This window comes from Phoca vitulina, unplaced genomic scaffold, assembly GCF_004348235.1.
Source record: "Phoca vitulina isolate PV1807 unplaced genomic scaffold, GSC_HSeal_1.0 scaffold9, whole genome shotgun sequence".
In the NCBI taxonomy this organism is placed as follows: Eukaryota; Metazoa; Chordata; class Mammalia; order Carnivora; family Phocidae; genus Phoca; species Phoca vitulina.
The window spans coordinates 27,832,585-27,853,777 of NW_022589712.1; the positions used below are offsets into that span (position 1 = coordinate 27,832,585).

At 40.0% G+C, this 21,193-nt stretch overlaps 1 protein-coding gene across 1 annotated transcript in view; it reads left to right on the plus strand.

Annotated features, from left to right (window-relative positions):
• MAP3K5 (mitogen-activated protein kinase kinase kinase 5) overlaps positions 1 to 21,168 on the plus strand; it is a 192,070-nt gene extending 170,902 nt beyond the window's left edge. Inside the window, exons 25-30 of the mRNA XM_032407803.1 lie at positions 1,098 to 1,203; positions 9,850 to 10,093; positions 15,958 to 16,070; positions 16,813 to 16,925; positions 18,659 to 18,735; positions 19,841 to 21,168. Of these exons, the coding sequence (XP_032263694.1) occupies positions 1,098 to 1,203; positions 9,850 to 10,093; positions 15,958 to 16,070; positions 16,813 to 16,925; positions 18,659 to 18,735; positions 19,841 to 19,901 (714 nt within the window). The 3' untranslated portion in view covers positions 19,902 to 21,168. The remainder of the gene's footprint in view (positions 1 to 1,097; positions 1,204 to 9,849; positions 10,094 to 15,957; positions 16,071 to 16,812; positions 16,926 to 18,658; positions 18,736 to 19,840) is intronic.
• The last annotated feature ends 25 nt before the right edge of the window (positions 21,169 to 21,193 follow it).

Here is a 21,193-nt window from a genome sequence, read left to right on the forward strand (position 1 = left end):
GAAGGCAGACGCTTAAAGACTGAGCCACCCAGGCACCCCAATAATGGTTATTTTTAAAAAGATAACGCATATGGCTTATACCTACAGTGGGATACTATTCACCCTTGAAAAAGAAGGAAGTTCTCACACATTATACTAAGTGAAATAAGCCCATCACAAAAATACCATGTGATTCCACTTATATGAGAGACCCAGAGGAGTCATATTCATAGAGATGGAAAGTAGAATGGTGGTCACCAGGGGCTGGGAGCGGAAGGCAGTGGGAAGTTATTGTTTAATGGGTGGAGAGTTTCAGTTTTGCAAGATGAAAAGAATTCTGGAGATGGATGGTGGTGATGGTTGCACAACTGTGTGAACGTACTTAACGCCACTGAACTATATACTTAAAAGTGGTTAAGGTGGCAAATTTTATGCTATGTGTATTTGACCACAATTTTTAAAAAAAGGTAATACATGTATCCATTTCAGTGTCTATTTAAATGTGTGAAATAGTATTAGTGACTAAAAAAAGATACCCTTATAACACAGACTTTCAATGTGAACAGCCTTTCTGGAATATTCCAGCAGGTTCCTCCTCTGTTTGCCGAGATATAAACAAGGGTGGGAATGAAGATAAGGCACGTGGTGTGGCAAATCTGTAGGTGGCACACACATGCTCATTTCCTCCCTTACCTGCTTTTCCAAGTCACCAGACTAAGCTGAAGCACATGGTTGTATTAAACCTCAGAATCACAACACTAGAGACCAGTGTTTATTTTTATTTCAAACCCCTCAGATTCTTTTTTCCTCCTTTACCACCTCCATCATCCAGTTTGCAAACGACATGAAAAGTGGAAGTAGCTTGTTCTGAGTCCCAAAGAAGCCACATTTCATTTAACCAGACTGCCTTTGATTTGCTCACATGGGGAATCACCAGACTTTAATCTGAAGCGGCCGTTTTTCATTGTTTCCCAGCAACGTAAAGAAATTATTCACAATTCAAGGTGAAGAAACCTTTTAGTTGTTTCTGTTGATAGAATGTCATCCACATGCTTGTGTCATCTAGGTTATTTGCAATTAAACATTAAAATAGACTAAATGTCACCCTCTTTCTCCAGGTCAATAAAGTTCTTCGGAATCATAATATCAAACCACACTGGATGTTTGCCTTAGACAGTATCATCCGAAAGGCGGTGCAGACGGCCATTACCATTCTGGTTCCAGGTCGGAAATATTTAATTACTTCACCAATATTTAGTGTTTGACATTTTAAATTACTGTTGATCTCTCATTTATGGTGTCTTCCTTACTGCCTTTCAGACCAAGTTAGCCCTTTTGTTAAACTGTTTGAAGCCACCAAATAATATTTATCTAGTGCATCTAGTCCACGCGAGGTACACCAAGCCAAATGTTTACTATGGGTGAGGAAGATTGCTTCCTTGTCTATAAAGAGCGTATTTGGATATGGAGAGAAAGAGAAAATTATGCAGGTGACCCAAATACGTATGCATTTCAATATACTCTTGTGTCATCTTTTACTGGTGGTTCCCAAACCGGCCAGTGCATTGAGGGATGTCAGGAGCTCTTTAAAATTATAGCTCTCCAAGCCCCATCCCAGACTGAGTGAGTAAGAATCTGCTGGGAAAAAGCCCAGGAATCTGATTTTAATCCAGCTCCCAGGTCATTTTGATCCACAGCCAGGTTTGGAAATCACTGGTCTAGACAGATCCCAGCTATGTTTGCAGTGAGGTACAAAAGGGGTAGTGTTGATGAAACAGAGTTTTATGGAGTGAGAGACACATTCATCCTCTAAGGCAAACTTCCAAAGTACTTTTGATAGTGTACTCACCAATAAAAAATTTTAAGCGAAGCTCTTCCATCCTATATGTGTGTGGGGGAGGGTGTGTGTGTGTGTGTGTGTGTAGCGATGATAGGTAGATAAACAGATTTAGATACATAAATTAGAAATATGTTATACTAATTTATACATGTATTATAAAGCAGTCTAAAATAGAAATTTAAAATGATTAGATAATGAAGTATCTTAAAATTTAGGATATTTACAAATGGTACCACAAACTTAAGTCATCACCAGTCCTTCTGAGTTGTGGAATTCCCTCTCTTCTCTCAGAATACCTTGTTTGATTTGAGAGTGAGGGCACCCGTGTCAAACTTTATACGAAACCTCAGTAAAGATTAATTTATTTCCTTCTTCTGTAAGAAAGAAATATGGGAAGTTCTAATATCCCCGAACATGCTGATCCTCTATGCGGGGCACACCTCCACCCCTCATCCCTCTTGCCCTGTTCCTTTGCATTCTTCAGGTCTTGGTTTAAAAAATGTCTTCTCAGAGTCCCGACCCACCACGAAGTCTAAAGTAGGCTCCACCACTATTCTGTCTCCTTGGATATGGTTTTTTTCCCCATTTGTGATGCTTGCTCCACAATTTGAAGCTACCTTGATTTTCTTGTCTCGTGGCTGTTGCCCTGGCTGTTACTCTGGCTGTTACCAGAGGGTAACTGTGTCTGCTTTATTCCGTGCTGAGTATATTGTCCAGCACAGTGCCTGTAAAACAGTGGACCCCTGATAAATATTAGCTGAAGCAATACATAAATGAGTTTCACCTGATTATAACAAATGAGGGTAGAAAATTTGCATAACTTAGAAAAAATTCTACAGAGGCACTGAAACACGTAATTAGCGGTTGGATGTGAACCTAGGGAAAGTAATGCTAGTGTAAACCTAATGTAATGCTCTAACCAGGGTAACGGATTCTTGTGTTTGGGGGATATATCATTGGGATAAGCTTGGATGTGAGGAATGTACCCTAGGAGGGTTATATATTCAAAAGAGATTAGGGGTGAAAGGGAATAGGTGTGTATTGGTGAAAAGGATAGGTGTAGGCATAAGTTAAACACAGTAGCAACCTAAATGAGCAAGGGAGAGAGGGATTATACTTTGAAATATTTAAATAGCATATAAATGATCTGTTAATCGAATTTTTAAAACTTCCCTCTAAAAATGAAATACCTAAATGCAATGGATTATATCCTGGAATAGAAAAAAAAAATCAGTGAAAAACTTGTGTAATTTGAATAAAGTCTGTAGTTTAGCTAATAGTATTGTACCACTGTTAATTTCTTAGTTTTGATGAGTATACCAGTTATATAAGTTGTATTGAGGGAACTGGAAGGTATATGGGAATTCTCTGTGTGACCTTTGCGATGTTACTGTAAATGTAATATTCTTCCCAAATCGGAAGTTTAGAAAGCACACTGATCATCACACGGTAGTTGAAACACTGGTAAGTTTAGGGAGAGTGCAGAGAGGCCCGTCTTCTGCTTGGGTGGGGGTCCCGTTGGTGGGGGGTAAGCACTGCTTTCACCCAACCCATGTGTGGAACAAGGCATGTTCTTTATGAAGAGGGTTTGCTAAGGAAAGCCATTTGTCCTTTCACTGTGAAATTGGTTTCTTTGAGGCCATTAGGAGTCTCAGATGAAAAACCCAAATTACTGTTTGCAAGCATTTTTTTTAAGTAGAAAATTAGTGGAGAAAGTATCTTTTATATTCCTCCTAGGATAGGGGAAGACCATATGCATTTGTATACCAATATATAAATGATGAAATGTGCGAACAAGAGGAATGGATTTCAAGCACTTGAGAGTTCCATCTAATTTCTGAATGTCCCTAAAGATATAATTGAGATTCAAAGAAACTTAAACCTTCAAACAAGCATTAAAAATGCCTGTCTTCATCTTCCCCTGATAAAAATTCCTTCTAGGCGACAAAACACTACAATTAGCCTACCAAATTTTGAAAGACATGCAAAAGAAAACCACAAATTTAAAAGTATGCCAACAGCAGTGCATACATGTCCTAGGTCTGTCTGCAGAGAGGACCTAGATCTTAGTATCTAAACACCATCCTCCAATAAAAGGAGTCAGTGCTCCCTGGAAAGATGGTTGATTCCAGGCCTGGGGCAGGGAAAATACACATGAGCCTAGAACATCCTGTGATGCCAAAAAAGATGGAGGCTTTTTGAAAGGACACTGGAGACCACACCCATTTGAAGGAGTTCCCAAAAATCTAAGCCAAAACAATTTGGGCAATAAAATAAAATAATGATAGCCTTGGGTTATAGTACATAGAATAAACTAAATATCTGTAAGTCTATATTGATATAAATAATTGAATAAATAAGTATATGGAGGAGACGAGCCAGGTCTTTGTTATAGAATTCCAGTTAATAAATGTAGAAGGTATGAGGGAAATAGACAAGCACCATTAGGCAAACACCACAGTAATAATTATTGCAGGCAAGAAGCATCGATGGCTGCTAAAATTAGTAAGCAAAAGAGTAACGAGAAACAGGATATTTGAATGGCTGCACAGTATCTGCCCACAAGATATTTACTAATCTCAAAGGGAAAACAGTGACTTTACAGTGGAGGAAACTGGCAGACACCTCTTGTACCAAATGATCAAGGTCAGCATCGCTGGAATAAGACACATCAGCATCCTGTACCTCCTGATATGATTCATTTAGTAGTGCACAACATCGCCTTTGTGCTATTCTTGCCAAAAATGCATAGCCTCAGCCTCATCATGACAAGACATTGGTGAATGCCAAACGAGGGTCATAGTACAAAATAACTGACCAATACTCCTTGGAAGTGTAGAGGTCGTGGGAGACAAAGAAATACCTGGTACTGTCTCAGTCTGGAAGAGACTAAGGAGACATGATAACCAAATGCAGTGTGGGATTCTGGTTCAGAACAAGGGCATCAGGGGTGCCTGGGTGGATCAGTCAGTTAAGCATCTGCCTTTGGCTCTGGGCATGATCCTGGGGTTCTGGATCCAGCCCCACGTAGGGCTCCCTGCTCAGTGGGAAGCCTGCTTCTCCCTCTGCCTGCCACTCCCCCTGCTTGTATGCTCTCTCTGTCAAATAAATAAAATCTTAAAATAAAAAAGAACAAGGGCATCAGTGGGAAACCTGGTGAAATTCAACAAGGTCTGTAGATTACTTAGTGTTATGGTAGCAAAGTCAGTTTCCCCGGGTTGGGTCCTAGCGCCACAGTTGTATAAGATGTCAAGTTTCGGGCAAGCCGCTGAAGGGCATACAGGAACTCTCTGTACCATTTTTGCAACTTTTTGTTATTCTGCCATTATTTCAAAAATAAAAAGTAAAAAATTAAAAAGTGTTCAATCTTTCTCCCAAAAAGAACACACAGAACACAGAGTACAGTGCAAGCCCCTTAAGAGTTTTTTTTCCTCAGGCTCTTTTCTCACTTGTCATCAGGAATCAGCTTTGCCCTGATTGGCAACACTGAGTATCTGTTGTTACAGCCTGGCTGTGGGTAGCCAGATGGAGAAATGCTGAGCATAGAGACCATGTTGGCAGTGCCAAGAGAGAATTGATAATGTAGGCATACTGACTACATTAGCAATAATTTTTAATGCTAAAGCACTTGATATTAGTACCAGTTCAGCTGAACTACTCATGTGCCTGGTGTCCACATTAAAGTAAAATGACCAGCATTCTGCACCATCTGAGCTTAAGGCAGGAGTCATACACTACACTGACAAGGATTGTGATCTTTGGTATCAGAAATACCCTGTGTTAAAGAAGCTGGGTCTGGTTATTTCCCTCTGGGGAAAGAACTAGTTGGGGTGGTGGCTGGGGGTAGGGAAGTGGGAATAGTATTGTTGTTTGATTCCATCTTGCTGTATTAGAAACAGGCACCAGCTCTCGATTCCCACACATGGGCTTAAATACTACCCGCTCATTACAGCTCCCCCCCTCCAACCCCCAGGTCCCCGGTTTTCTCCTGACACTTGGCTCTCTCCTGACAGTCCATTCTGCCTTCCATTCTTCTCAGGGGGCTCTGGACCATCATTTGAACTTCCTTCTCTCAAACGCCTCTGCCCCTTTCCCCACAAGCAAGGTGTTCCCCTCCTCCAGAATCCTGCTTAGGCTCTTCTGCTTCCATGAATCAATCCATGAGTAAACCACCACTGAATTTAGTTATTGCAAATGTGCTTTATTTACCTCTTAGCATTCTTAATACATGCACACGTGAATTATATATGAACTAGGTCTATAACTGAGATCATCTAAGATATTTTTAGCTGCATTAATTTGTGCTTATAATTTCATGTCATCTTTGTACCTGCTCTTATGGCTCTACTGTATATTCCTTCTAGCTCTCCTTTAGGTTGTTACCTCTTTGAGGACAAAGACCAGATGCTCCATCTCACTTGCATATTTTACAGTGTGTAATTTGATGATGGGAGCCACCACAAAAGACCAAAATAACAAAGTATTGCATTTGCTTACAATTTTCTACTTTCTTCAAATTATTTGAGAGAATTTTTCAGTCGTTTATACATACATAAAATGATAAAGTATACAGCGTTAGGGCTATATAAGGGGATATTTAAATATAATAATAAATATCAGAAAGTTTCCCTCCCCAAAAGTGAGATGATAGTCAACAGCACAACAAAACTTTTTAATTGTTTTGAAAATTTCAGTTTGGATACCATAAAAGAAATTGAAGAATAATTTTAGAAAATTATAAAAGGCCTAATCTTATATTCTAACTTAAGCTAGAACTGCACTTCCTTAAATTACTTTTTCTTGTTTTTTTTTTAAAGATTTATTTATTTATTTTAGAGTGAGAGAGAGTGGGAGTGGGGAGAGGGAGGGCAAAGGAAGAGGGAGAGAGAGAATCTCAAGCAGACTCCCGGCTGAGCGCAGAGCCAGATGCAGGGCTCCATCTCAGGACCCTGAGATCATGACCTGAGCCAAAATCAAGAGTTGGATGCTTAACCAACTGAGCCACCCAGGCGCCCCTAAGTTATTTGAAAAGTAAGATTTTTAAAAATTATTTTGTTCCCTTATAAATACAAATAATCCTAGCAATATAACTCTTCCATTCTGTCAACATTTTTTTGAGAGGCTAATATGTCCTAACCCCTGTACTAGGTTCTGGGTTTGTAGAAGGAAAACACCTGATTTTGGGGCCCTCCCACTGTAGATGAGTTAGGAAATGGAATTTTGGAAAGAGATAATGTAGAAAGCAGAGTAGAGGTGGGGCTTGGTTAACCTTAAGAGATAAAGGACAAGGATGTGGAAAAACTAGATCCCTTGTATACGCTTGGTGAGATTATCAAACAGCACAGCCACCATGGAAAATAGCATCATGGTCCTCAAAAAATTTAAAACTAGAATTGTAATACGATCCAGCAGTTCCTCTTCTGGATATATATCCAAAGAAAGAATTGAAAGCAGGATCTCAAAGAGAGATTTGCATACCCACATTCATAACAGCATTATTTACAATACACCAAGAGGTGGAACCAACGCAAGTGTCCACTGACGAATGAATGGATAATCAAAATGTGGTCTATCCATGCAATGGAATAGTATTCAGCCTTAAAAAGGAAGGAAACTCTGATACATGCTACAACATGGATGAATCTTAAGGACATTATGCTAAGTGAAGTAATAAGCCAGTCTCAGAAAGACAGATACTGAATGATTCTACTTATATGAGGTATCTAGAGTAGTCCAACTCACAGAAACAGAAAGTAGAATGGTGGTTGCCAAGGACAGGGGGTAAAGGGAAAGGGGGAGTTGGTGTTTAATGAGTATAGAGTTTCAGTTTTGCAAGATGAAACTTACAAAAAGTTTGCAACTTTAAAACTAGCTCTAGAGAGTGCTTGAGTATAATCTAAATATACTTAAGGCTGCTGAACTGGATACGTAGAAATGGTGAAAGTGGTAAATATTATGTCATGCATTTTTTACTACAATAAGAAGTAAGAAAAACAAGAGAGATCAAGGAAGGCAGAGCTCCATAAACCCGGCCCCTGGAGAAGGGCACCCTGATTTTTGTTATGAGCAAGAGATGAGGGGTTTTTTTTAGATGGTTGAATCTGAAGTGCCTGCCCAGCAAGAATAGCTAGGAAGTATTGGATGTAACAGGATCAGGGCTAGAAATATAGTTTGTCATCCACACATTACAAGTACTTAACCTTGATAGATTTCAATGAGCTTAGCAACAGGAGAGTAAGTAGATATATAAAAAAGTGAAGGATAGAATTTCAGGTTCCAGCTTTTAAGGGGCAGATGGTAGATTAAAAAAAAAGAGAGAGAGAGAGAGAGATCTGAAGAAAAGCAGCAGCCAGAGATTTAGAAGAAAATATCATACACAGGTCCAATAAGGTAAGGAAAGAAAAGTTACCTGGAGGATTTGTTAACTAGTCAGTCTTTGGTTGCCTTGCCCTGGTGGCTAGTGGTGGTGGGATGGGGACTTCTGTCACTCCCCCTGGAGCCATCTCCCCATCCAGGGGCTCTTAACCTGTGGGTTCATGGACTCTTTGGACAGGCTTCAGGGAGTCTGTGAGCCCGCAGGATATCAATGCAAAATCTTGTATGAATGTGCTTTTCTTCTGCAGAGACTCTCCATGCCTTTCATGATGTGCCATAGCATATGGAGTCAAGATCCAGTATTTCTGCTACCCTGATTTCATTTAGATTATGAGTGTAATTCCTTTTTCTTGTCCATCTTGAGAACATAATCACAATTTATAGTATTGTTTTCTATGGGAAGATATCCTCCAAGTTGTGAAGTGACATGCTGATGAACTCGTGCGATGTATTTAAGTTGGAGACTTACAACTTTTACACTTTAAAATTTCAGTGGTTAGTCAACAGGGTAGAGTAGGACTCACACTGAGAATCAATCCAGTAGGGGCGCCTGAGTTGTTCAGTTGTTAAGCATCTGCCTTCGGCTCAGGTCATGATCCCAGGGTCCTGGGATCGAGCCCCACATCGGGCTCCCTGCTCAGCGGACAGCCTGCTTCTCCCTCTCCCACTCCCCCAACTTGTATTCCCTCTCTCGCTGTCTCTCTCTGTCAAATAAATAAATAAAATCTTAAAAAAAAGAATCAAGCCAATAGTCAAAACCAGTCTTACTAGAGTGAATATAAGCACATGTTGCATTTTCAGGACCCCCTCCATCCCCTTACACTTTGACCATTATGGGCAAAAAGTATTCTGTGTATTTACTTTTATTTAGATAATCTCACTGTATCTCAGTTTCCTCATTTCTAAGTGAGTTAATAGTTGCCAGATATTACATAATATAAAAAATGAATTTTACTTGTATAAACAAATGTTTATATTAACAGGTTTTTACATAATTGCCTTTCTGATTTTAGCATTTTCCCACATCTTTTATTTTTTTAATTTGTCAGAGAGAGAGAGAGCACAAGCAGGGGGGAGCCGCAGAGAGAGAAGCAGGCTTTCTGCTGAGCAAGGAGCCTGATGCAGGACTCGATCCCCGGACCCTGGGATCATGACCTGAGCCAAAGGCAGACACTTACTTAACTGACGGAGCCACCCGCGCATCCCCCCACATATCTCTTTATTTTATTTATTTATTTGACAGAGAGAGTGTGAGCGCAAGCAAGGGGAGAGGCAGAGAGAGAGAAGCAGACTCCCCGCTGAGCAGGGAGCCCGACGTGGGGCTCGATCCCAGGACCCTGGGATCATAACCTGAGCCGAAGGCAGATGCTTAACCAACTGAGCCACCCAGGAACCCTTTCCCACATATCTTCTGTGTGGTGTGGCCATTTTTCTTGTTTGAATTAGGTCATTCTGCGTCAATACATCCTGTGAATTTTTCAGATACACTGGAACAAAAACTGTAAATTAATGCCCAGAAATCCATCCCTACATTTGGAAGAGCAGTTTGGAACACATATCTTATTGATAGCAGGGGAGAGGACATTCATGTCAGAAGAAGTTAACAGCAGTCAGTCATATGTCATTAACACTGTTGTTGGTGTTACGCCTAACAGAACTGAGGCCACATTTCAGCCTCGCGTCTGAGAGTGACACCGCTGATCAAGAAGACTTGGATGCAGAAGATGACCATGAGGAACGGCCTTCGAACCAAACTATCCGAAGACCTCATGCTGTCATTGAAGATGCTGTGGCTACCTCAGGGGTGAGCACGCTCAGTTCTACTGTATCCCACGACTCCCAAAATGCTCACCGGTCCCTCAATGTGCAACTTGGAAGGATGAAAATAGAAACTAATAGGTAAGTCCTATTCTGACGTGGGTGGGGTTCCTTTCCCTTCCTTTTATATAAGTGCATGTGTTTTGGGTCTATTTTAAAGTTTGGTCCACAGATGGGGCACCTGGGTGGCTCAGTCAGTTAAGCATCCAACTCTTGATTTTGGCTCAGGTCATGATCTCAGGGTCGTGAGGTCAAGCCCCATGCTGGGCTCCACACTGAGCATGGAGCCTGCTTAAGATTTTCTCTCTCCCTTTCCCCCACCCCCTCAAAAAAAATTAAAGTTTGGTCCAGAGAATACAAAATGATTCCTTTATCCCATTCACATAAACTTGGTTTGATATCTTTCTTTATCAAACAAGAGAGATTTGTCTTAGTCTCTAGTCAAAATCATTTTCTGCTCTACCAATTCAAGCCTTGTTCAGCACCATTCTTTGATCTCTGCTTTATCTCCAAGTACACTGAGATTTTCAAAGTAGTTGTAACCTCAGAGACTGTTTTGGACACAGACTCAGAGCATCGTGTACCAACCCAGAAGCAGCTGAAAGACAGATAGGAAATCCATGTTCTTGAAAGCCCATGATTTGGAATATCAAGTTCTTTTAGAAGAGGAAGATCTCTGTTCTTGAGAATAAATTTAGTAGTGCTAAAGCTTTGCTTTTCTAAAAAGAACCTTGAAAGGATGATCAGTTGACTACATTTATGATCCTATTTTATTTTGAATATGCGCTTTCATATCTGAACTTTAATTTTTCTTTGAGAATTTGGTGACATAGAATCCACATGATCAGGTTATTAAGTGAAGAGTAAGTATTTCCTGTTCTTCACAGAGGTTGGCACAGTTCGAGGTCTGATCTCTGATTTATAGCTTCCTGTGCTGGCTACAGTTGACATGTGAGCAACTGACTTTACGACTCTGGGTTTATAGTGAACCCTTTTTTTTTTTTTTTTTTTTTTTGGAGTGAATCAATAACAGTTGTTCAAATATTTAGTTAAAAATCTTGTTCACCAGGAAGATAAAACATTTTATTTCTTGTCATAAGTTTAAGTTTTTAAAGTTAAGCTTGAATATCGAGCTTAGTACAAGTAGTACAAAGCTCATGTTGTATTCAGAAACATGAATTTTGGTTGCATGATTGAGTAAATCCATACATACCATCTATGGTTTACATAGAGAAATCTTTCTGAATAAGGGGGAAAATGGCTTTCGGACCTCCAGATCCTAATCTTGTCCTTGGAAACCCAGCTCTTACTTGGCATCGCTACTATTTAGTGGAAGACTGTGTCCTTCCTCCTCTGAGACTTCTGTGGACATCCTTGGTGTCCCTCATTTCCTCAAGCAATACCCCAGTCATGACACTGCATCCGTTATAGTAGTTGTTAATTTTAGTCCTCTTTTTTAGTTTACTCTCTCTGTCACCCAATCCTAGAAGGAGTTGTTTTTTATACCCCTCTCTGATCTCTGGAGGAGGAATGTTCACTCGTTACTGTTTGGGTCCGACCCCCAAACTCCTCCTCCACCCATGGTCAGAATTATACAGGCAATAAAGCTACTTTATTTACCAATGAGCTGGTATATTTGTTTCTCTGGCCTTCAGTATGCCCTGGCTTGTGTCTATATGCCCTGGCTTGTGTCAACAGAACCTGCCTCAGCTGAGTGCAGCCTCTTCCTTCTCTCCTCGCACCGTTCGAGCCACGCCGGTTGCCATCCTGTCCCCGCCCCCCTGTGCGCGCCTGCGCCGTCTGCAGGCGGGAAGGGCCGCTCTTCGAGGGCCGCGGGGCGGCGGGCCTGCTTCCCGCACGTCTGTGGGAAGGGCTACGACTTTGCCGTATTTCTTGATTGTCTTGTTGCGTTTCTCACAACAGCCCACATTCATGTTTTTTCCCTACCTAGTCACCCTTACATCCGTGACATCTACAAGATTATGAGCCTCCTTTTTCTGTTTCGAGTAATATCTCCCACAGCTCCTCCCTGTCGCCCCCGGAGAAAGGAGACGAGGCACAAGGTTCACCTCACCCGTGATGTAAAAAAAGGGTAGCTGCCTTAGTACTGGTACTAAGCAGCAGAAATGAGAGACTGATCATGTCTGTATCATTTTCAGTTGAATATTATTTGATATATAGAAGTTCATACCTTACTGGGGCGCCTGGGTAGCTCTGTCGGTTGAGCTTCCCACTCTTGGTTTCAGCTCAGCTCATGATCTCAGGGTCCTGAGAGCGAGTTCCACCTCAGGCTCCTCGCTCAGTGGGGAGTCGGCTGCAGGATTCTGTCCCTGTGCCCCTCCCCCCCGCCATACACACACACACACACACACACACACACTCTCTCTCTCTAAAATAAATAAATATGGGACACCTGGGTGGCTCATTCGGTTAAGCATCTGCCTTCAGCTCAGGTCATGATCCCGGGGTCCTGGAATCCAGTCCCGCATGGGACTCCCCGCTCAGCAGATCTCCCTGTCTCTCTGCCTGCCATTCCCTCTGCTTGTGCTCACTCTCTCTCTCTGTCAAATAAATAAAATATTTTTTTAAATGTTTTAAAAAATAAAATAAATAAGTCCTTTAAATAAATGTTCATATATGGCAAAATAAACTTAGAGGAAATGTTAGTATGTTTTTAGGAAGGCTATAGCCCTCATGTTAGAAATCTTAAGCTTATATTGAGATAATCACTGATGAAGGTAAATCAGGTTTATCCAGGTCTTGATTACTAGATCACCAACAATAATACCAAATAGAGAAGATAACACGGTGGCTTTAGAATGTATGTTTTACTTATATTTCGGGGTATGTTTACATAAAATGTTCTGGAAATGATTCACTTCACACCAGTGGTTGAGACAGTGTTGTAGGACAGTAATGCAGAGCTAGCTAAAATGTAACCAACACAGAGCTGACTGCTTATCTATCATACGATTCTGGAATTACCCACCCCCACCCATCTGAGTTAAAAAATTGACCTCAGGGCAGATGCTTGCCAAAGTTTTCTGGAACAGAAAGGCAGGCAATTGCCTTAATTTTGAAGAACTTCCCTCTTAACTGAAGACAAAGTGAAAATAAAACTGGTGGACTGGGTAAATAAATAATTTTGGGGAGCAGGATTTGGGACAAATGAAGTGACCTGTCAGCACTCTGCTTCCAAAGTTAAGTTCTGGCTTTTTTTTTTTTTTAATAAATATTTACTTATTTATTCATGTATTAATACTCTTCTTAAGTTTTTATTTTCATTCCAGTTGCTAACATACAGTGTTATATTAGTCCCCTTTATTTTATTTTAATTATTATTATTTTTTAAATTTTATTTTATTATGTTATGTTAATCACCATACATCATTAGTTTTTGATGTAGTGTTCCATGATTCATTGTTTGCGTATAACACCCAATGCTCCATTCAATACGTGCCCTCCTTAATACCCATCACCAGGCTAATCCATCCCCCCACCCCCTCCCCTCTAGAACCCTCAGTTTGTTTCTCAGAGTCCATAGTCTCTCATGGTTCGTCTCCCCCTCCGATTTTCCCCCCTTCATTTTTCCCTTCCTACTATCTTCTTTTATTTTTTTTAAACATATAATGTATTATTTGTTTCAGAGGTACAGGTCTGTGATTCAACAGTCTTACACAATTCACAGCGCTCACCATAGCACATACCCTCCCCAATGTCTATCACCCAGCCACCCCATCCCTCCCACCCCCCACCACTCCAGCAACCGTCAGTTTGTTTCCTGAGATTAAGAATTCCTCATATCAGTGAGATCATATGATACATGTCTTTCTCTGATTGACGTATTTCGCTTAGCATGACTTTTAAAGATAAAAAGAAAATATGTAGTCTAGATACACATAGGTTAAATTCTAGAAAAAGTCACTGTGTTCTTTAAAAAAATAGTAAGAATACGCCATCAGTATTCCATACATATAAATCATCAAGGAAGACAAAAATACTTACTAGGCCAAGAAATTGCCACCTTAAAAATTCATGCTGAGCTTGCTGTCCATTTCCTAGAATATTGTTCTTGCTGGAGTGATAAACATCTCCTTCGATCCTCTGCTTTCCTCTGGCCCTGGGTTCCTGCTGCTCAATCCACCTGATTGTGCGCTACTTACTTTCCTGTCTTTAAACAATCCGTCTTCCTCAAACCACCTTCTCTGGCTGCCTCTAGAGAGTCTTCCTTTTTGTCCCGCCTCTGCGACCCACTCTACCCCAATCCTTTCTCCTAAGGGCCTCACATCTCTGTCCTGTGGGAAAGGAGGAGCAGCCCCTCCTGAGCCCCAGGCCCGAGGCTGTGGCTGGGGAAAGAATCGCCCTCCCTGACGGTCAGGTGCTGTCCTGGCACGTCCTTAGCTGCAGCTGTCTCACTGAACGTTCGCAGTCATTCTTTCGGGAAGTTTTACTTTTCTTTTCCACAGATGAGGAAACTGACGGCCAGAGGCGTTAAGTGATTTGTCAGAGTTAACGCAGGAAGTGTGGGGCTGAACCAAGATTCAAGCCCAGGGCCGGCTTTCGGTTGAGCCTGTGCGGCCTTCAGAACATGCCAGCTGAAGCGGAAACAAACTTTTGGAATGGAATCTGGTCCTGAGTTAAATCTGTCCATACTGAGAAAATTAAATAAATACAGTTTGCTAAGAACTGTAGGGTATGCAACAATTTATCTTGATGATCTTATGAATAATTATGTACCTTAACTTAAAATTCTGAATCCAAGTCACCCAACGATAGTTTTCTAAAAAATCAGAGCATCGGGGTGCTTGGGTGGCTCAGTCGGTTAAGCGTCTGCCTTCAGCTCAGGTCATGATCCCAGGGCCCTGGGATCAAGCCCCGCATCGGCCTCCCTGCTCCGCGGGAAGCCTGCTTCTCCCTCTCCCACTCCCCCTGCTTGTGTTCCCTCTCTCGCTGTATGTCTCTCTGTCAAATAAAAATAAAATCTTTAAAAAAAAAAAAAATCAGAGCACCTCCCTTTCTAACTTGGAGTATTTTTTCAGAGAACAGTGTTAGAAATGGTGAGTAGGACACCAGTTGGCTCTTAGTTGCATGGTGAACCTTTCATGAATAAGAACTCTGATATAAAGGATATGTTAGTTTCTCCTTGTTTCTTTGGAGAATGCATCAGATGCCAACTAAGAACTGAATGTACCAGGAACACAGCTATCCTTTTACCCACTTCACCAGTCCCCTTAGAAGGGAGAGGAATAATAGTAACATCCTCAACAATCCTAGCAACAACCATTACCGTTTACTGAGTACTATAGGGGACCTCACCTATAGTTTATTTCTCAAATTTTCAGTTAAAAAAAATGACTGCCTTTCTGCTTTGCATTGATTATTATATCATTCATCATCAACTTTTTTTGATGAAGGGTCATACATGTAAAATATAGCTCTGTTAACATATATATTTTATTTTACTTTATTTATTTGCCATTTATGGTCATAAAAAGAAACATAAAATCTCTCTGAAGATTTTGGCAGACAATTGGGGTGGTGAGTTCTTGTCTGGAAGTACAAGCCTTCTAGAACTTCACTACTCAACATGGGGGTCTATGGACCCGCAACATGAGTATCACCTGGAGGGGCTCATTAGAAATGCAGAATCGTGGGGCACCTGGCTGGCTCAGTTGGAAGAGCATGCGACTCTTGATCTCTGGGTTGTGAGTCCAAGCCCCATGTTGGGTATAGAGATTACTAAAATATATATATAAATAAACTTAAAAAAAAGAAGCAATGCAGAATCTCAGACCTACCCCCAAAATTACTGGATCAGAATCTGCATTGCAATAAAATCCCAGGGATGTCTATGTTCCTTAGAGCTTGAAAAGTCCAGATCTAGAAGGTCACTCTGGCTGCTCCAGCTTTATTATCCCGTCAACCAATATAATTTTCTTTTATAGATTACTGGAAGAATTGGTTCGGAAAGAGAAAGAATTACAAGCACTCCTTCATCGAGCTATTGAAGAAAAAGACCAAGAAATTAAACACCTGAAGCTTAAGTCCCAACCAATAGGTGAATAGCAGAAAATTTTAAAGTGATACTGTTAAACCAGGCTGCCACAAAAAGGGTAGAAAGCCAACAGGCAGTTTTATTTCATGGTTTAATTGGCATCTGTCACTTGTGCCATGATTACAAGCAGAAATTGCTTTTAAGAAATATCCAATTCTTAATTGCAGCAAACTATAATTTCGATATAACTTAATTTCAAATAAGATGATTCATGGTCATCTTTTCCTGAGATTATTTGCGGTAAATAGGGCTCTAACACATTTTTGGTTGTTATTTTTTTGTAATGTTCAAATGAGACTACTAGAATAAAATACTATTTTTGGTCATTTATGCATTTGTATTCTGTATATTCTGGGGTGTTTTTTTTCCATATTATTGCAAATAGTGAAAAAAGAGATTATTATATGATTATATAGTTTTTGGCTAATTATGCTCGTGTTTGTCACATGAAAAACCCACAGTACAATTTTGGTGAAACGAGTTTATTCTAAGAAACTATAGAATTGATATGAAAGTATGAGGTGGGAATATCATTACATTATTGCTTCTGCCTCTCCATTTATTAGTAGTCTTCAAGAGTTTTGTTTATATTACCATTTATACTGCCAATCTCGACTGTTTCTATTATTTTCTGGTAGAGCAAAATCTTCTAAAGTATTAATAAATGTCTGTTGACTGGGGAGGTCTCAGATGGCCTCTGTAAGGAGAAGCTAAGAATGTCCCTCCTTTCCCAATTCTGTCCTAGATATTCCTGGATTGCCCATATGCCCCCGGGGTTCTCCTGGCACAAATACTGAAGAGTCTGAACTTACTGAGTGGCTGAGAGAAAAGGGAGCTGATGAAGACACTATAAGTCGGGTAAAGAAAACTATCTGTGGGACAAGCTTTTCTTTCACCCCATAATGTTGCGTGCCTACTGTGTGCGAGGCACAGGGCATATACACTGGTGAGCCCCCCTGTGGCTTACAGACTAGGGTCGGCAGATGGTCATCAAATAATTCCACAGATAAAGCATAATGATACCCTGATAAACTCCATGAAGGAAAGATAATCAAGTGTTAGGAGACAGAGAGAGGAAGAGGTTAGGGAAGGTTCTCGCCGAAGGTGGCGAATGAGCTGAAATCTAAAGGCATACGTAGGAATAAACCAAGCCATCTGTATGTATACTTGGGGAGGGGAGTGAGGAGGGAAAAATCATTCAGGGGTCGGGCTGCTGTACGTGCAAAAACAATGAGGCGGGCAAAAGCTCTGTGGTCCAGGACCCCTGAGGAGTTTTTATATTTTTGAACTGAAAATAAGGAAGAGTGGAAAAATCAAGACAAAACTAAAATTGTAAAGTTTCTAATTCTCTCTTCTGTTTAACATTTTAGTTCTCTCACATTATTAGACTCTACTGGGCAGTGGCTATTTATTGATATTTAATAAAATAGATCTAGTCTGTCAACTTGTGTCAGGAACACTTTCTATATCTATAATAACCTAATTCCCCTCTGCTCCTTACAGACTTTGGTAATCAGCAGAAGTAGCACTTATGTTTGAAGATTACACACATGTATACACACATACACACAAAAAGAGATTATATTTTTTATTATTTTATAGAAAGGGCCCCAATACAATATTAAACTAACTTTAGTTTTGTGTTTAAATTTTTTAAATAACTAAGAATACAGATTTTTTTTTCTCTTGATAATTCATTGGGCTACTAAATAATATTTAGGGTTTCCTTAGAAATCTGAATTGAACAAGTTACTGCTACATAAATTTAAACAGTTCTCTTGCTTATGGAGACTGATGCATCCATTCAAGTTCTCTGAAATATTTATTCCTCAAACTAAGACTCCACAATTAAGGAGTAGTAATTGATGACCACTAAATCATTGACTTTTTTTTATTTAAAATTATAGCTTCAGTTTAAATTTAGGACTCTGATTTTATAGTAATTATTTTTAAAAAGTACCTTTTATTAGCTATGAAAAATAAGTCCAGAAATTAAGTGTAAACAATACCTTTCCAGGAACACTTTTTAATCCACTTGAGAAAAATGAAGCTACACAGCAACAAACCTCTCAAATATAAACATTATGGGGGGGGGGATGAGGTAACAAGGTGATGCGCATTAAGGAGGGCACGTATTGTAATGAGCATTGGGTGTTATATGCAACTGATGAATTACTGAACTCTACATCTGAAACTAATGATACATTACATGTTAACTAATTGAATTTAAATAAAATAAGTAAAATATATAAATGTTATGAACAGCAGATGTACCTACAAATGAGTTTTATCTGTTCATTAGAAGGCCTTTCAGAAATTGTGTTGCTTGTAATCTTTATGCATTTGGAAGTCATATGGATGTATTTCTTTGTAATTATTTTGTAACAGGAGGGACTTTTTCCTAATAATTCCAGAAGATTATGTTTTTTTGTTTGTTTGTTTGTTTGTTTCCAGAAGATTATGTTTCTGGTAGACTTCCTTTTAGATTCATTTTTAAATTATTGCCAGCGTTTATATTATGGATAGAGTTTACTATTTATTAAAGGTGTATAAAACATCTTATTTTTGTGCATATTTTACTTTCTCCACAGTTTTTGGCTGAGGATTATTCACTAGAGGATGTTCTCTACTATGTTACACGTGATGATTTAAAATGCCTCAGACTAAGGTACCACTTTTCTTTCTCTTCCTTTTTCATGATGGAAAGAGCGCTGGGCTGAGAAGTCTGGGTTCCTGCCCTGGCTGGGCCCCTCACCAGATCTAACCATCTCAGCAGTCCTGGGCCCCGTTCTCTGGTTTGCATTTGCTTTGAGTAAACTGAGTTTGTTCCACCAAGCTATTACTGGTCACTCTTAAAACCACTATTTCTGTATTAGTAAATGCAAATCAACTCAAATAATTTCTTGATAATAGAGTAGACTGAGGCCATGCAGTTATTTTAAAGCTGCCTTAAACAAATGCTCTCATTTAGTTCATGATTGTGCCATAATTATTAGAAATAGGGGTGCCTGGGTGGCTCAGTTGGTTAGGCGACTGCCTTCGGCTCAGGTCATGATCCTGGAGTCCCGGGATCGAGTCCCACATTGGGCTCCCTGCTCAGTGGGGAGTCTGCTTCTTCCTCTACCCTGCCCCCTCTCGTGCACTCTCTCTCTCACTCTCTCTATCTCAAATAAAATCTTTAAAACAAATTATTAGAAATAATAGGATAGGTGCTGATTTGCCATCCATGTACCACATATAACGTGATACAGTTTCTTTTTTTTTTTTTTTTAAAGATTTTATTTATTTGACAGAGAGAGACACAGCGAGAGAGAGAACACAAGCAGGGGGAGTGGGAGAGGGAGAAGCAGGCTTCCCGCCGAGCAGGGAGCCCGATGCAGGGCTCGATCCCAGGACCCTGGGATCATGACCTGAGCCGAAGGCAGATGCTTAACGACTGAGCCACCCAGGCACCCCACGTGATACAGTTTCTTATCATAGTTTTCTCTATCAGGCCAAGCATATGCATTACTGACTCACACACAATTCTGTAAAGACCCATTTCAAACGTGCTGAAGATCTGAAATGATGCTTTGGGAACTGGTAGTCTGTGGGAGTGGAAAGGAAAGGCAGGGAAGGGCAATGACAAAACAGAAAGAATACATGAGGATCCATAAGACTTTGGGATCTCTGTGTTCTGATCAGAGCAGCTAGAGACGAAGAAGTCACTATATATCAAGGGCAATGTTTCAAATGAGGTGTTCTCTTCCCCATGCTCTTGTGTCTTTAAACAGGGGAGGGATGCTTTGCACACTGTGGAAGGCCATCACCGACTTCCGAGACACACAGACTTGACTGTCGCTCAGTTGGTTTCCAGCCTTCCGTGGAGATTCTAACAGACAGAACTGATCTTCGCAGGGGAGGGAGAACCTAAGAGAGAGGAGAAAGAAGCTGCACTTTAAATCCAGTATTTGTTTACTTGTGTTAAAAGGAGAAAAAAAAAAAAGACAAAATACACTGAAATTTCCTAACTGCTTCTATTTCTACAATTCATAAGGATTCTTTGTAAGGACTCTCAAAAATAATCCTAAACATCAGGATGCTTGGGATTATTTTAGTCTAAACATTTTTATGGAAATATTTTTAACTTAGCAGCTGTTGCACTTCGGCCAAGTGTCTCTTTTACACGAAACGGATAGAACATTTCATGTGATTGTGCATCACTGGAACAAAACCAAAATGTGACCATAACTTTTTAGGCTTATGTGTGTGTGTAAGATACTCTGAGTAGAAATGCATAATTTCAATTGTTGTGTAAAGTTTATGTTTTTTTTTAAGTGTGCAGAATCCGAGAAGCAGCGGTTTTTACTTACCTATGTGTATTAATTGTAATATTGACTCTATTTTGTAACTTAAGTTTCTGGCCCATAGTACGTTCATTTGAGTCGTGTTTGTACTACTGAACTGTACCAGTTGCACATGTCTGAATTATAGTAATGTTAGCTTGTTCTAAAGCTATCCATTGTGTCATATTTACTCTAAAAAGTAAAAAGACTCTTAACGTACTGTTCGATAAATTCTAAAGAATTCTTATTTTGTTTGGACAAACCAGATAAACTACTGTGTCAAACTTCTAGTTGTTTCTTCTGCTCTTCTATTAAATAGAATCTGTCTTCTAGTCAAGTAATCAAAGAACAGTTGATCTGCAAGCTGTCCCTCAGGGCACCAGAGTGGTAAGAGAGAGGGTTAAGGAAAAGAAGAATTTACATAAAAGAAAGTCCCTGTGTTTTTTCTCAAGGCCACAAGTTATCTTGAGTGACTACTGTGTATCTCAGAGGGTCTGCACATAGCATCCCAGTGGAGAATACTGTATTTTCTGTCTCCTTAATAGTTTAGTTCTCATATTTGAGGGAAATGTTTTTATTTGAAGCTGAATATTATAGTTTAGAAGCCTGCCCATATTAATAGGGTGAAGTCTGAAGCTCTTAGATGGATGAGATAAACACAAAATTCTTAGATACAGAGGAACTTGCTTATTATACAGGACAGAACTAACATAGAGCTGTTCATGCATCATGACTTGACCCATATATAACGGTCTTTGAGAAAACAGGAGTCATCTTTATTTCTATGTGAAAATCAAGGTC